The 17,528-nt window shown below is 34.4% G+C and overlaps 1 protein-coding gene across 4 annotated transcripts in view; it reads right to left on the bottom strand.

Annotated features, from left to right (window-relative positions):
* The window catches only part of HGF (hepatocyte growth factor), an 81,580-nt gene that overhangs the window by 47,766 nt on the left and 16,286 nt on the right, over positions 1 to 17,528 (bottom strand). For 2 of the 4 annotated variants that reach the window (XM_032643751.1, XM_032643747.1), the window contains exons 4-7: positions 13,612 to 13,724; positions 11,999 to 12,113; positions 6,471 to 6,613; positions 388 to 508 (exon numbers count right to left, since the gene is read on the bottom strand). In XM_032643751.1, coding sequence (XP_032499642.1) covers positions 388 to 508; positions 6,471 to 6,613; positions 11,999 to 12,113; positions 13,612 to 13,724 — 492 coding nt within the window. The remainder of the gene's footprint in view (positions 1 to 387; positions 509 to 6,470; positions 6,614 to 11,998; positions 12,114 to 13,611; positions 13,725 to 17,528) is intronic. The other 2 variants (XM_032643749.1, XM_032643748.1) reach the window with 1 other exon arrangement.

Here is a 17,528-nt window from a genome sequence, read left to right as displayed (position 1 = left end):
GTGGCATTAGAAGGAGATTCACATTCACTTTTATTTAACAATAATGCCGCCCTCCCCAGCTTGGGCCTGTCAAAGTGCTTATTATTGAGTGAGCTTTTCTCTTTTTGCTGCTGTGGAAGGGAAAGAGGAAGCTTCTATTACTGTTTTCCTTCTCCAGCCACTGATGCTTCTGTGTTCAGGACCATCCTGATTTCAGGGACTCTTAACCTAATCCGCCAAGCCCAGTTGGAGGTGAAGCCAGCACTCTCATATACCTCATCATAGATCCCTGTGCCCCAAGACTATCAGGAAAACATTACATCAGGAGAATTTCCATGGTAATTTGCCACGGGGCAAATAACAGTTTGTAAATAGAATCACTGGACGCAGGATTTGGTGGTATTTTACCTTTCTGGCAAGAATTTATGCCGATGTGGCGTCTGATGATCCCAGCGCTGACAAATCTTGCCTGATTCTGTGTGATCCATGGGACCTCGATAACTTTCCCCATTGCAGGTCATGCATTCAACTAATAAAATTAAAGCACGGCATGTTAATTGCTTCTGACAGCAAAATCAAGAACACCACTGTTCCATTTAAAGAACAGTAAATCACCTATTTAGCAAGGATATTTTTAGAAAAACTTACATACCCTTTTAACTTTAAATTAGGGCTTAATATCCATTAATAGTGGTATAAAATACTCCCTACTGAACTTTTCATACAGTTTAAATGGGATTTTCGTAGTTAGTGTCATACAGATTTACCATAGGGCCAAGATGCTGCCTTTCTAATTTTTTCATAACTGTCCAAAAGGTACCTAGAAACTGAAAATCCTTGGGGATTTTCCCTTTGTTGTTCTAAAATGCCAGGGGTCTCAATATCTATACTGTCAACACGATAGTGCTCTTCTCTCAACTTACCCTGCAACACATACACAGAAAATACACAATTTAAAATGAGTACACATCACACTTCTACAGTTAATGCCAAGATCAGGACCAGACAGATCTGAGAATGTGAATATTTTATAGGACGATATCACGGTTCCTTTCTATCAGTGAGTATCCACATCGAATAACTGAGCAGACTCGCATACTTATCTAACTTAGGATAGAACATGACCTGCTATTGAACTTCTTGTACTCACTGTTTTTAAAATGTGTAAGTTGATCTAATTATGCTGGATATTGTTGATGACTCTGTGAAGTTAATTAATAGTTCTCTTCTGGCTGGCCTCTTATACCACACTGAAAACTCTGAATCACATCAACTAGCTGAAAATAAGGCTTCTCAAATGGACAGGTTGATTTGTAGCACGGCAGGCATCCTGTGGAATAAATCATTGCTTGGCTTTCCTACAGATCCGGCAAACTTCCCCAAACACATCATTTGTATCTTGTGATTACTGATTGTCTAACATTAGCTGAAGTGGGAAAAGATATCAGTGTTTAGTTTTATCCACCGGGATCTAGCCTAATGAGTATTTTTAGAAGTTCGGGATATAGTATTAGAATCGTCACTTTTGAACTTTGATTTTTATAACCTAATAGGCCGTTAATAACTAAATCCCTAAAACATGAAACCATTTGGCCTGATCCATCTGCTTCTTTTCGTGCAGGTTGATCTATGAACTAAGACAAGGGACCAATTCAGCTTCCTCTCATTTGATACTGAGATCCCCCAGACAACAGTCAGTAAGCTCCTGAAATATAAATGACAGGGATCCAAGAGCATACTGATAAAGGTGCTCTGGTTGGCCAAGGTCAATCCCACATAGGTTATGTAGTATCACATTTCAGCTTTCCATCTGAATGGGGGTACAAACTTAGTTCCCATTTTAAAAAGAATGCAAGGTTTGATATGTTCACAGAAAACGATACAACATTGATCATTGTTGTTTGCTCCTTTGTATTGAATGAAAGAGTAGAATAGAATCCTGTGATCACAAATAAGGGGATAAAATATCCACACGTACAATTTCTAATCTTGTATAGTACTCAGGAATCAAAATATACCTATTTTGTCTCAGTCAGAAAATGCAGTTTATAAGAGTATATCCTTTTCTAATTAGAGTGAATAAAAGTATTTTCCGGGAAACTGTGTTGGGGCATTATTTAAAAACACTTCTCCTGAAACTTTAGAATTTTTAATTTTCTTAAGGAAACATAGCTACACAAATGAAACAGGTGATTCTATAAGGTGACTGCTTTCCAGCATGAGCAGTAGATCAGTGCTTCTCCAAACTTTAATGTGCGTAAAAGTTACTTTGAGATCTTGTTCAATAAAGGGCAAGTTCTGATTCAGTGAGTCAGGACTGGGGCATTAATAACAAGCTCCCAGAGGATGGTGATGATGCTGGTTTTTGGACCTCACATTGAGTAGCAAGTTTGTAGATAATTTATTCAATTCTGAAAGTTCTTAGTGTTTGGCTTTTAGGAGAGAATGGATTTTACTTAGACCTTGAAGGATGGATAAGATGTGGATAAACTATAAGGGGGCAAAATAACATAAACGGTACAGAAACATAAATTAGTATGCTGTTTATAGTGAAGTGAAGAGAGAGTTATGAATGCAGGTGCAGAACTAATGAGATTGAGAAATAATAAAAGTTAACCCAAAGAATGTTAGATTTTCGAAGGCAATGAAAGTTGCTGTTGGGGTGGGAATTAAGTGAATCCTGTGATAGGACTGAGATGCTAAGTATATTATAGTTACATATTCTTTGATTATTCAGTACTTTTAACATATAAGAAATCATTTGACCCTTGCAGTGAGGAAAACAAGGCTCACAAAAGTTTTAAGGGACTTACCTAAAACAGAAAATGCCAGATCTGTGCCTGGAACATAGGTCCTCTGACCCACAGTCCAGCGCTCTTTCCATTCTCCCTAATTGCCTCTTTGTCCTACATATTTTAACTTGTTTCCTACACATTCTTACTGGTCAAACTTTAAGATAGGTTGAAAGCAAAACTTTTAGAAAGTCAGTCTCCCTGCCTTTGCTCAGTATTGTCCTCATTACCCTCTTCACTCCTGTTTATAGCAGTAGGTTGCCCGCCTGTTGGATTCTCACCTATTGGGAGCTAGGAGAAATGAGACTGGCCATCTTATTCAAGGATGAAAAATTTGTGGTTTCTCCATTGCATCAAACCATCAGGTTAGTCATAAAAATTACTTCGAGAAAGGCAAATTTTGAACTCATATTTACTTCTCAAACTTCAAGAATTCTAAGACTTTTAAGTTTTCCCAGCTCAAAGTCAAGCCGTATAGGTGGAAACCAAGTCCACCTACCTACCAAGGACTCAGGTGAAAGCATTATCTATATAGGAGTGCAAGAGGGTGAGGACTGCACCTCCTGCTGTATTTCCTTTTGACTCTCTCTATTGTTGCCAGTGTATTATTTAACCATTCCAGCAAGTTCTTCCCTTAAAAAAAAAAACAAAAGCAAAATACTGTCCCAGTTCACAAAAGCTCAAACTAAATAAATGTTTATGTTCATAAGTAAATGAATACCTTTTTCTAATTATAGTTCTGCTCTAATTGTTAATAGAAAACCCCCAAAACTACACATTAATTGTAATATAACTAGGATTAATTTAACACCTTTCTCATATACTAACTAAACTCAAAAATTACTGTGTTCCATTTTTATCAATCATAAAACCACAAGTGATCTGAGTTTACAGACTAAAACAGGTATTTTGAAAATACCTCTCAGACAAATCCACTCTAGTGATTACTTCAGCAAAACTGAATGTTTAAAATATGAATAGTCTCACAAATCCACATTTATAAATAATTGTTTTATTTAAATCTTTGTTTTTAAAAGTCTTTTGCCACACAGAGTATGGAATTACACATTTAAAGTTATGGCAGTATTATTTGGTATTTTATGTGTAAGGTATTTAAAAATAATGATTATGGCTTAATAAAATGCATTTATTTGAATACTTATCATTTTAAAAATCTGTTTCAATGATTAGTGATTGCTTTCTTTTAAATCCCAAGCAAATGTTAAAGCAAGAAGTCAAATTTTATATACCTCTGTTTTCCATAATCTTTGAATTAAACATTAATGGTAATATTTTCTTTACATAATTATGTAAGGTTCTAAATGTGATAAACGAGTATTCATTTTGGAATGCTTTATATATTTCAAAGGTTTAAATTAAAAGAAAATAATTTTAATCTTTAAATACCAGATATATTTTTATGAACCAAAATTGCAGACAAATTTCAGGTGATTATTTAGCAAATATTTTAATATAGTTAAAAAATTTTCAAAAAATATATACTGTTCTACTTGTCCTTTTCCAAAGAACAGTCCAAAGTTGACCACATACTTTTCTTATTTAATTTTAAAATATACAAAATGATGTGATCATTAATATTTCATCCATAATAATATAACCTTTGGAACTTGACATTTACAATATCCATAGATTAAAATGTCTCACCCATCATACTATTTAAGCATTGTGGATTTTGAGGCTTTTTCCTCATATATGTATTTTAATAGAAATTTACATCATATCAACATTATTTTGTATATTTTGTATTACCCATTTTATAAATAGCTATTTTTCTTCATTAATGTATTGCCAATGCTTCTTCTTATTTTAGATCCTCTTCATTAAAATCCTGCTAAAACATTGTTTATGTTAGCATGAATTTAAATATCACAGCTCAATTCACAGTCCCTGAAATATGTTTAGCCTATAGGACAGGTGTTGGGTTACTTCTCTCACAGGAGGGTTATTCTACTCTTTCAGACTTCTAGCTGTTTCCAGAAAAAGCATATGTGCAACCTTTAATGCCACCATGACCAACAGCATCATGTGCCATTCATACTAATGATCAATGCCCTTTTCTAAGGGAGGTGCGATGACCTCAGATCATTAAAAAATATTAGGGACGTATACCCTAATGAGCTAAGGAATACCAGAAATTTTTCCAAGCATTTATTTTTTAATCACATTTATTCTACATTGCCTGTCATTTTAGATATATGCCAATATAGTTTGATGAAGGTTCTTCTTTTAAATCAGGGGTTGAAAAATCACATCCCCACAGACTAGGCAGGCAAGGTAAATGCTAAACTGTTTAAAGTTTGACCAGTTTACCTTCCCTTGAAAACACTGTCCCAGATCAAACAAAACCAGTAAAGAAAACTCCTTGCCAATAACTTTCAACCTCAGAAAACTGTGATAGCGGAGAGTTCCCTAAAAGCAGGGTTTTCTTCCATGTGTAAATTTAAGACAAATATTACAGACTTATTCATACAAAACAGACATTCATAACGTTATCACAGATCAGTTTATTATTTTTAAAAGAAAAGAAAAACAATGAAGAAGTTATAGTGAACAGAATATGATATGGAATGGAAAGTAAGAATTTACAAACAGATGGAACTGGCTCTAGCACATGAATTCAAGAATGTTAAATTAACTAACAACAGAAAACAAATTCACCTTCTCTGTGACAGTTAGCTAACAATGGCCTTTTTATGTGATAAATATCAACCTAATACTTAATGAATATTATGGAAGAAATAGTTCAAAAAATATTTGGTTAATAACAAACAGGTAAAATATCTTACTATAAAAATTGGACAGCATTCCAGCCGTAATCCCCACCCCAGGTACTTCAAAATGCTACTAAATTTTGATCAGAATTCAATCCATGTTTCATTTTGATTTTCAGTATTTTAGTTTCTGACAGAACTAAAAAGCCAGCTATTCAGTAGCCAGATAACCAAGAAAAATGAAACCATATACAATGCTGAAATGGTTACTCTTCCTTCTTGCCCGTCATTCAGTTTCCACTGTAAAAGTAAGGACAGTGCCCTTTCATGCCGTGAGAGGAGGTGAAGACACAGACATGGGTTTAGAGTGCCTGCCTTCCAGACAGCCTGCGATCTACTGTTTTGATCTCTTCAGATACCATTCTGAATGGTATTCAGTTCCAGACTATGTATCAAATTTGGTTCACCAAAACACACACAGGGCACTCGGACTTTCAGTGATCCCCTTCCTTTATTCTCTTCTGGGTCCATATACCCTTGCCACACCACTTCAGAATAGCTTTGACAAAACTTCTGCAGAAGCAGGTTCTGGATGAGTAGAATTAGCGTTACTCATAAAGGGCTAAGTGTCATTCTGCTCCTTTCAGGTGATGTATGGGAGCAGATTTTGAGCTATTATGAGCTCAAAACAGCAGATGAGGAAGCCCAAACTTTTACTCTCCCCGAAGAGATACCTGAGGCTCTTTTGAAATTCAAACTGATAACTTGCTCCATTATTTTGCATTAATCTGATGATAATCAGTTTTTTAAACATCCTATAAAAATGCTCGAATTATGATCTATAGTTGCAATTGAATGAACATCATATTCATTGTGATTTGATTCAATTCTGTTAACCTTTAATGTGAGTTGCAGTTTTACACAAAGGGAGAGCAGAGTGCCCCACATGGCATTCAGGTTCATTTACCTTCTGAACACTGAGGAATGTCACAGACTTCGTAGCGTACCTCTGGATTGCTTGTGAAACACCAAGGTCCCCCTTCTTCCCCTCGAGGATTTCGACAGTAGTTTTCCTGTAGGTCTTTACCCCGATAGCTCGAAGGCAAAAAGCTAGTTTTAAAATGATAATCATTACAGTATAAGAGCATGCAACTTTGGGGGGGGGCTATTAATTTTACTAATTAGTGGGTATGTTTTCCCAAAAGTGGAGAAATCCTTTATTCTATCTCAGACCTCCATAGATATTAACTTGAATTCTGTCATTTCCATCTATTCTTAAGATACTTAAATTTTATAAACATTTACCTAACTGAATTCTCGTATTCAGCAGCCTTAAGAATGATTCATCTCTGGATTCACTGAGAGTCAATCATTCTAGAGCCTAATTGACATTGTTTGAACCACAATTTCAAAGTTCCACTCAAAGGCAGCAAATGATTGAGGAAAGCCACTTAGGAGAGGACTGCAGAAACACTGCCCTAGACCTTGAAATCTCACTATTACACTGCTTATCTGAGATAATTATTTGTTTGTTTATTGCTTTTCTTATGAATGATAGCCCCCCTTTTTTCTGCACAATTGAGAAATAGATTGATAAAGTAACAGGAACAAAGGGCCTAGAAACAAATTGAATCTGGACTCAAATTTCAGCTCTGTCTTACTAACTGGAAACCCCAGCAGGCAATTTAGCCTCTTTCAGCCTACTAGCTTACCTATACACTGAGTATAGCCATAACTTATAACATCTTACACCTATGTGGTTGTTCTGAGAAGTTCAAAGAGATGAGAGAGTAATTGACACTTAATAAACTCCATCTGTTATTAAACACACTCCACTTAGTAGTCTTTAGACTGTCATAGTAAAAAACAGAAATGCTTATTCTCTTTAAACATTTTAAAAGTTTTCCCTGTGACTGGGGCTTGGTGCTTTCAGGTTTAGTTCATAATAGTTGGCCATTGCATGCAGACTGCAATATATTACCTTCATTTAAAATGTCTAATGCCCTGGTTATAATTTTGTTACCAGCACACAGTACTTCAACATAAGAGCAGAAGAGTTCAAAGCCCTTTTTATTCTTTTGTACTGCTTGTGACCTTGGCCTCAATGATGCTGCAAGTGTCTGCTAAACTGCACACAAAAAAAGCATAAGTAAACAATATATATCTATAGGTAACATTACTAAGCACTTCTTTTTGAAAATCCGGTTACATTTTCAATATTCAGTTCAATTTTTGCTATAAAGCTTAATTTCTACTTTTACTGACCTCTGAGATCTAAATGGTACTTAAATTACAGTGAAGTCCAAAGATCTTAGTCTCTCAGTAAATACCATTCAAATATGTTTCCTACCCATTGAAACCTCTAGTTAAGAAATAATCATTTTTGTTATGCTGTGGCATAAAATAAATATGCACATGCCTTGGGTACCAAGCAACATTTTGCAATGAAATTATTTAATTTGGACAGGAAATACACCAGAGTTAAGTGCTCAGAAAATGTAAATTATTGGTCAAAAATAAAGAGTCCAAGAGACTTACTACTAACCAAACATTTTCAAGATATCTATTAAGTATTATAAACATGAAATGCCAAAATGTCTTTACATAAAGAGTTTATATCCCTACTTCACTAGCATTTTAAATATTGGGGAACAAAAATTAGACATTACATCTTATGACTGACAAAAATTATAATATAATGAAAACTTATCATGACTTAACAGTTCCTAACAGTAATTTTCAAAGGAAAAATAAGTCATCTTTTGTCTTAGTTTTAGCCCCATTATTCCAGAATAATTTAAGATAATCTTTGTGCCATTGTGTGAAAATTATTTCCTTTCACTTTGCCAGTTCTTCAATTTTTCATAGTAAATTTATAATGAAATACTCATTTTTCTGATAGAATGAAAACTGACTTTTACTTTATATTTTTTTCATAAAGTACCGCATTAATCAAATTTACCTAAGAAAATCCCCCTATAACTCTATTTTCTGAAAAAGCTTGGTATAGTACTGAAAATAAGTTATTGTTGATCACAAAAATCTACATTGTTGCCCCATATGTATCACTCGACTAGTAGATGACACTAGCCCTTAGATAATTTACTTATTCTTTGGGTTTTCAACTTCACTTACGAGATGAATGGAATCAATTAGATTATTATAAGCTGCTTCATTTTATATCATTTTATGTATTAAGTTTAAAAAACTAAATAATGATTTAACACGTTAAATGCACACATATAAAATATCTACAGTTTTAGAGATTTTGTTACACACGCACACACACACACACACACACATATACATATACACACATATACCTTTCCAGGGGATTTGTAAAGCAAAGAAGAAGCTGTGAAGAAGTAGCGAATGGGACTTCCCTGGTGGCGCAGTGGTTAAGGATCCACCTGCCAATGCAGGGTTCATAGGTTCAAGCCCCAGTCCAGGAAGATCCCCACATGCTGTGGAGCAACTAAACCCGTGAGCCACAACTACTGAGCCTGCACACCTAAAGCCCGTGCTCTGCAACAAGAGAAGACACTACTATGAGAAGCCCGTGCACCGCAATGAAGAGTAGCCCCCCGTGGTCACAACTAGTGAAAGCCCACGCACAGCAACAAAGACCCAACACAGACAATAATTAATTAATTTTTAAAAAATGAAGTAGTGAATGAATAAGTCAACACTTTAGTAGGAAAAATGCAAGTAGGAAGGGAAAGAGATAAAGTAGAAATCAAAACTAGCTATGGTTAAAAGATGAATAAAGTTTTCCCACTGGAGTTAATAAAAATGAAAAATGAAGAGAAAAATGTGTGCTGCTTTCCACAATTCTATATCAATTCATATCACATTCCTCTTTAGGACATGCAGGGTAAAGAGCAGTCTGGGTCATCTCTTCTCTTCAGTCTTTGGTGTATATGACTTCTTACCCCGATTAACTGGTTTTCTTTTGTATTCTGAAGTTTTCAGTCTGCTTTTCTTTAGTATCCCATACTTGACCAAGCGATGAAGCCTAGCCCTGCTCTTTGCACTCTATGTGTTCATTCAACACATGTTGATGAGAACCTATTACACACACACACACCCTGTGCCAGTCAATAGGCTCTGTAATAAACTTTTACTCACATATATCCTATTTTTGGTTTTCTGTCCTTGTGAGCAAGGCTTTATTTTTAGAGAGATAAGTGAAGGAATATTTAAAATTGAGTTATATCCAAATATACTTTGAAACATAAATTAGATCTTCTGGGTGCTGGCCACCTTTTCTTTTCTTTTAATATGAACTGTGTTCATAGGAAACTTGATCCATTCCATCATCTGCTTCTTTAATGAATGCTGGGTGGCCAGTGAAGGATATAGATGTAGATATCAGGTCACCTGATTTTCTAGTTAAGCTTCTGTACTAATTTCATCATCTATCATCATCTTCCCATTAAGCCATTTGTAAAATATTTCAATTTAGGGAGTTGACGATAAATCACTCCTCTAGACAGACGTATATAGATATATATTTCTCTTTCAATTTTCCATAGAGTTAATCTTTAGTTAACACTTAAAAGTGTTAACCTAGCATGTAGATATTCCAGTAAGTTGCTAATTGATGAAAATGTGTTTCTCCCATTGAATAAAAAAAAAAATTGATTAATGTACAAGGTCCTCTCAGCCCTAAAGCTTTATATCACAAGGAAATGTTTGTTGGTAAAACAGCTGATTGGACTGGGAAGCCAGTTCCCAGGGAGATCTATTTCACATGTACTCCTGTAGCAGAGAATGACAATCATAGAGAATTTGGGTTGAAATAAGACCTCTAGTAGGTCATCCAACGCACTCTCCTCAACCAGGGTAGGATTGATTTCAAACGCCATTCCTTTGTTCATGAAAAACTTAGATCCATCTATTTAAGCAAAATGTTTTCCTCACTATGCAGGGAGTGACACCATGCAAATCCTTATGAGAGGACAAAACCAATTACATTGTTTGTTTTGTAATGTAAAGATAAAACTACGTTTTGGAGGTATTCATGTAATTCATAAGTAATGAATTTGGAAAAATTAGTTGTTTTCTGTTATTGAAACACTGTAAAGCTGATCTGCTTGGACACTTGCTAGCTGTTGTTAACAAGGCCAAAATCACAGGTTTGATCCCAGTGTAGAGCAACCAACTCTTTTTCTTTTTATGTGGGCCAGTGAATTCCGTTTCTGTTTACTGAAGTAAAATCATCTTGCATAGTTTTGCCCCCCACCGAATGAATGAAATGGAATAAAAAGTGGATTCATCAAGCAAGTTACTACCTCTATTGCAAAAACAGGTCACAGCATGTATCCTACTGATTTGCTGGGTGTTTAAGGCCCTGGGGTTGTTAAAACATAGGATACAGAGTGACACTGGCTGGCCTCAGATTCTGGCCATACCACTTGCTAGTTGTGCATGGCCTTGAAAAGTTACTAAGGATCTTTGCTCTTCAGTTTCACCATATAAAAAATAGAACTAACAAAATCACCTACTTTGTGGTTCTTGAGAGGATTAAATGAGATAAACCAGGTATACTGCTCAACAAGGTACTTGGCACATGGTAAACTAAGTCTTCCAATTCATCTAATAACCAGGGAGAGCTGTTTTAAACTGCTTTAGTTCCTGTTAAAATTCTTTGTGAAATAAATCTTGAAAAACTCTGGCTATATATGCCTCTCTAGTGAGTAGATATCTATGTTTCTCCTCCATGAGGATTAAAATTCTCAGAGTAATGAGCCTATGGATATTATGTTTACTCATCTTTAAATAGCATTCATCTGTTATAATGAACACAATTCTTGTCTTCACTATAGACATTTAATTTCCAAGGAATAAGAAGTTTTCTCTAGTCATTAGGCACTAGGTGAAATGGGAAAGTTGGTCAATCTGAGGCATGAATTTTTAGCAGAGGTTCTCAATTTTGACTGTGATTTAGAATCACCTGGGAAACTTTTAAAAAAATACTGGTGCCAGGTGATTCTGATTTAATTGGTCTGTGTTGATGACCGGGTGGTAGGATTGCTTAAGGGCTTGTAGCAGGTGATTTTAATGTGCAGTCAGGTTTGAGAACCACCATGGTTAAAGAACATTTGGGCCCTGGTTATGTAAGATCAGACTCTGTTCCATCTCCAACTTATCACAGGCAACCTCTCCACTCCAGCTGCAGAGTGCTGTGCCTCTTCGCAGGCAAAGAGAGGGAAAAAATTTTTTTAATTATATTTTTATTATTTCTTCCCAAACACCAAGATCTATAAATCGAGGTTTTGAGGTGAAAAAATGTTAGACTACATCTTAATGATAATTTTTTTATTCTTTGGCTAAATATCAGTTACAAATTCAGATAAGCTTTGGCCTAATACGCTTCTGCAAAGTTGGCTAAATTATTATAGAAGTGTAGGATTATTCTGAAGCACTAACCTGGGATTGGTAACACACCTATAAAAGAGAGGCTCTATCCTCTTTTCTTCATGCTATTCTTACCTGTGTTCGTGTGGTATCATGGAATTCCAGGGCTGGCATTTGATGCCACTTTTAGTGATAGATACCGTTCCCTTATAGCTACCTCCTTTACCGATGATGCAGTTTCTAATGTAGTCTATCAGAAGAAAGCAGAGGAAAATGTTATCACTATGTGTAACATATCTGCTGTGTATATTAAAAATAAAAATGATAAAATTCCATTCAAATCTTTAAGTAATGCTTAGAAACCATCACAAATCATATTGAAATTTCTTGCCTAAAAGTTCTACTAATATTTTCAAAATAATACATTTCAGAGTAATCCAAAACAAACAAAAAAGACCATTGAGGAGTTTTAATTTTGTGAGTATATACCTGGATAACTGTAGAGATTAGTCTACCTACTTAATGTAGATTATTCTATATACTTAACTGGACAGGCAAATTTAATTTAGCATAATGATTTGCTCAAATTCACAGACCATTTTAAGAACATATTAAAAACAAAAATTTGTAAACGTATATTGACTTCAAAAAGTTACTTTAAGATAATGGAAATAACTGATTTGTCTTTACATCAGTAAAATTGTGTGGGTTTTTGTGTCTGTGTGTGTATGTAATAATTACATTATGCTGATTATTATTTTCATATTTTTGCTAACAGATCAGCTGCTAAATTATAGGACAATCAAATTGAAACAAGCTGTATATTTCTATCCAATAATAGTGTATACAGTTGTTAGCAACCTAGAAGATTAAAGATGGTTTTATACTAGATTATGAATTATGTTTAGGATTTACAGAATTATTGGGGTGTATAGAGATTATCTTATTTTCTAACATGAATTAATTTTAATTTCATTTAAACATTTTCCCTATTAACAAAGAAATGTCTGTGTATATTACTAAATACCTAAGTTTAATAAAAAACACAGTATGATTTAAGAAAACATTAAAATTGAAATAAATAGTATTATCATAAACATAATTCAGGATTATTATTTTGTGTAATGAGAGATTTATTCTGTAAAATACACAGTTAGTAAACATTCTTCAATTATTTTATTATTATAAATCCACTGTTGAACAAAATAAACACCTTGTGAATATAATATCAAACTACCGAAGTAGACAAATTAATAATATGGTCTCAATTCTTTCAAAGATTTTTTAGAAGTATGTAACTAGAAATAGATCCAACTAATTTTTCAAAACCTCCACGTTTTGTTGTTATCAGCAATCATCACTATAACTTAGATTAATTATCCAAAGTTATTAAAATTTAGAATACTTTAGTAAACTCAAAATTTGCTGTTATATAAAATGTCTTAAACTAATAACTTAAGGTGGCACTTTCTAAAATGACTGTGGAGAATATCAGTTCCAGGAGATGTTACTAGAAATAAACAAAGGGGGGGGATAATCTAACTATGGAAAATTTGGGAAAAGCTCTCTTTAAAGTACCATACTGAAAATAGTCAAGGCAGTAGTGTCATCTGTCTTAATAGATGAATTGACTGCATAATAGATCCATGATATAATGGAAAAATCAGTTAGAAAGTGCACTGTGGAGGGCAATTACATATATTTTATACTTTGTTTCATTACGAAATATTTAGGGAGAAGCAAGTTACCTTTGTTTTCATAGAGGTCAAATTCATGGCCAAACTCTTTTTTCACTCCACTTGACATGCTATTGAAAGGGAACCAGAGGCATCGCTTTCTTGCTTTGTCAAAAACAAAGGCCCTGAAAAAAATATCTGAATGAAAAGAAGGAATACTACTATTTATACAGTTTTTAAAGAATAGGCACCTGGTTTAAACAAGGAAGGCAATATAAAAACAGACGCATTATTACATATACAGAAACATGAGGGATATTTGAACCTACCATTTTGCTAGCCAAATAAGACAGAACAAAATTAAATTTTTATAGGTGTAGATTTAAATATCAGATAGGATAAAATTTGAAATGTTCTCATGTTATTCTCAATGACACATAGAAGAATGAGGGCTTCAACAAGCAAAATCAATATATAGCACAACTACTTGGAATATTTCTGAAGACTTTATTTTTTTTTTGTAAGTACACAGCAAGTTGGAAGATATTTTTGCAGTTATATACAAATTATTATATTTGAAATATCATGATTAACTTCTAAAGGTTGTAATTGTATAAAGCACATTCTAAAGTGACATGTCCTAAAATGCATTAGACAAATCACCACCCCAGGAGATTCTCCAGCAAAGAAGGATCTAAAATCAAATGTTTGGGAAATTTTGCATATAATATCCCTTCTTGGTGAGTTATAAAGCATTTAAGCTTATTAAAGGCGATGAAAATCCTTCTCTTAGGTAACTTTGCATAAGTCAATGTTTCCTAAATGGATTTGCTTGCATAAGCATTTTTAATTTAAATAAAAAACTAATATCAGAGAGAATACACTTTTGATATATCATCTTGACAAAAATTGCTGAAATGTGTTAACTCCTAAAATTATCATTCCTATAGCTAAGTATTATACTGGTATTTTCTTGCTCACTAAAAAAAGTATTTCTAAAGAAAACTGATAAATACAAAACTCCCTTAACTGAGAATAGTAAAGTACTTAAAATTTTCAACACATTAAGTGTTACCATTTCTAAAAATATAGGAAATAAAGTTCGAATTCTGAACTATTTTCTTTCAGAATAAAGCATGTATAAGCTTTTTCTTTCAGAATAAAGCATGTATAAGCACCTACTTAAGAAAAACACATAGATTTTCTAAAAATAAAGATTTTTTGCTTCCAGACTATATATATATATATATATATATATATATATAATATTTTAACATCTTTATTGGAGTATAATTGTTTTACAATGGTGTGTTAGTTTCTGCTATATAACAAAGTGAATCAGCTACATGTACACATATATCCCCATATCCCCTGCCTCTTGTGACTCCCTCCCATCCTTCCTATCCCACCCCGCCAGGTGGTCACAAAGCACAAGCTGATCTCCCTGTGCTGTGCGGCTGCTTCCCACTAGCTATCTGGTTGACATTTGGTAGCATGTATATGTGCATGCCACTCTCTCACTTCGTCCCAGCTTCCCCTTCTCCCATGTCCTCAAGTCCATTCTCTATGACTGCGCCTTTATTCCTGTCCTACCTCTAGGTCCTTCATAATTTTTTTTTTTAAGATTCCATATATATGTGTTAGCATACAGTATCTGTTTTTCTCTTTCTGACTTACTTCACTCTGTATGATAGACCCTAGGTCCATCCACCTCACTACAAATAACTCAATCTCGTTACTTTTTATGGCTGAGTAATATTGCATTGTATATATGTGCCACATCTTCTTTATCCATTCATCTGTTGATGGACACTTAGGTTGCTTCCATGTCCTGGCTATTGTAAATAGAGCTGCAAAGAATATTGTGGAACATGACTCTTTTTGAATTATGGTTTTCTCAAGGTATACGCCCAGTAGTGGGAATGCTGAGTCGTATCGTAGTTTTAGTTTCTTAAGGAACCTCAATACTGTTCTCCATAGTGGCTGTATCAATTTACATTACCACAAACAGTGCAAGACTGTTCCCTTTCTCCACACCCTCTCTAGCATGTATTGTTTGCAGACTTTTTGATGATGGCCATTCTGACTGGTGTGAGGTGATACTTCATTATAGTTTTGATTTGCATTACTCTAATGATTAATGATGTTGAACATCCTCTCACGTGTTTGTTGGCAATCTGTGTATCTTCTTTGGAGAAATGTCTGTCTAGGTCTTCTGCCCATTTTTGGATTGGGTTGTTTGTCTTTTTGATATTGAGCTGCTTGTATATTTTGGAGATTAATCCTTTGTCCATTGCTTCATTTGCAAATATTTTCTCCCAATCTGAGGGTTGTCTTTCCGTCTTGTTTATGGTTTCCTTTGCTGTGCAAAAGCTTTTAAGTTTCATTAGGTCTGAGTTGTTTATTTTTGTTTTTATTTCCCTTTCTCTAGGAGGTGGGTCAAAAAGGATCTTGCTGTGATTTATGTCATAGGGTGTTCTGCCTATGTTTTCCTCTAAGAGTTTTGTAGTGTCTAGCCTTTCATTTAGGTCTTTAATCCATTTTGAGTTTATTTTTGTGTATGGTGTTAGGGAGTATTCTAATTTCATTCTTTTCCATGTAGCTGTCCAGTTTTCCCAGCACCACTTATTGAAGAGGTTGTCCTTTCTCCATTGTATATTCTTGCCTCCTTTATCAAAGATTAGGTGACCATATGTGCATGGGTTTATCTCTAGGCTTTCTATCCTGTTCCATTGATCTATATTTCTGTTTTTGTGCCAGTACCATACTGTCTTGATTACTGTAGTTTTGTAGTATAGTCTGAAGTCAGGGAGCCTGATTCTTCCAGCTCCATTATTCTTTCTCAAGATTGCTTTGGCTATTCAGGGTCTTTTGTGTTTCCATACAAATTGTGAATTTTTTTGTTCTAGTTCTATGAAAAATGCCATTGGTAGTTTGATAAAGATTCAGATTCACTGAATCTGTAGATTGCTTTGGGTAGTATAGTCATTTTCACAATGTTGATTCTTCCAATCCAAGAACATGGTATATCTCTCCATCTGTTTGTACATCTTTAATTTCTCTCATCAGTGTCTTATAGTTTTCTGCATACAGGTTTTTGTCACTGTAGGTAGGTTTATTCCTAGGTATTTTATTCTTTTTGTTGCAATGGTAAGTGGGAGTATTTCCTTAATTTCTCTTTCAGATTTTTCATCATTAGTGTATAGAAATGCAAGAGATTTCTGTGCATTAATTTTGTACCCTGCTACTTAACCAAATTCATTGATTAGCTCTAGTAGTTTTCTGGTAGCATCTTTAGGATTCTGTATGTATAGTATCATGTCATCTGCAAACAGGGACAGATTTACTTCTTCTTTCTGATTTGGATTCCTTTTATTTCCTTTTCTTCTCTGATTGCTGTGGCTAAAACTTCCAAAACTAAGCTGAATAAGAGTGGTGAGATTGGGCAACCTAGTCTTTTTCCTGATCTTAGTGGAAGTGGTTTCAGTTTTTCACCATTGAGAACAATGTTGGCTGTGGGTTTGTCATATATGGCCTTTATTATGTTGAGCTAAGTTGCCTCTATGCCTACTTTCTGGAGGGTTTTTATCATAAATGGGTGTTGAATTTTGTCAAAAGCTTTCTCTACATCTATTGAGACGATCATATGGTTTTTCTCCTTCAGTTTGTTAACATGGTGTATCACATTGATTGATTTGTGTATATTGAAGAATCCTTGCATTCCTGGGATAAACCCCATTTGATCATGGTGTAGGATACTTTTAATGTGCTGTTGGATTCTGTTTGCTAGTATTTTGTTGAGGATTTTTGCATCTATGTTCATCTGTGTTACTGGCCTGTAGTTTTCTTTTTTTGTGACATCTTTGTCTGGTTTTGGTATCAGGGTGATGGAGGCCTCATAGAATGAGTTTGGGAGTGTTCCTCCCTCTGCTATATTTTGGAAGCATTTGAGAAGGATAGGTATTAGCTCTTCTCTAAATGTTTGATAG

The sequence above is a fragment of the Phocoena sinus genome, chromosome 9 (genome assembly GCF_008692025.1).
Source record: "Phocoena sinus isolate mPhoSin1 chromosome 9, mPhoSin1.pri, whole genome shotgun sequence".
Lineage (NCBI taxonomy): Eukaryota > Metazoa > Chordata > Mammalia > Artiodactyla > Phocoenidae > Phocoena > Phocoena sinus.
Note: the sequence above shows the minus strand (reverse complement) of the source record. Positions and strands in the feature narration are given on the sequence as shown.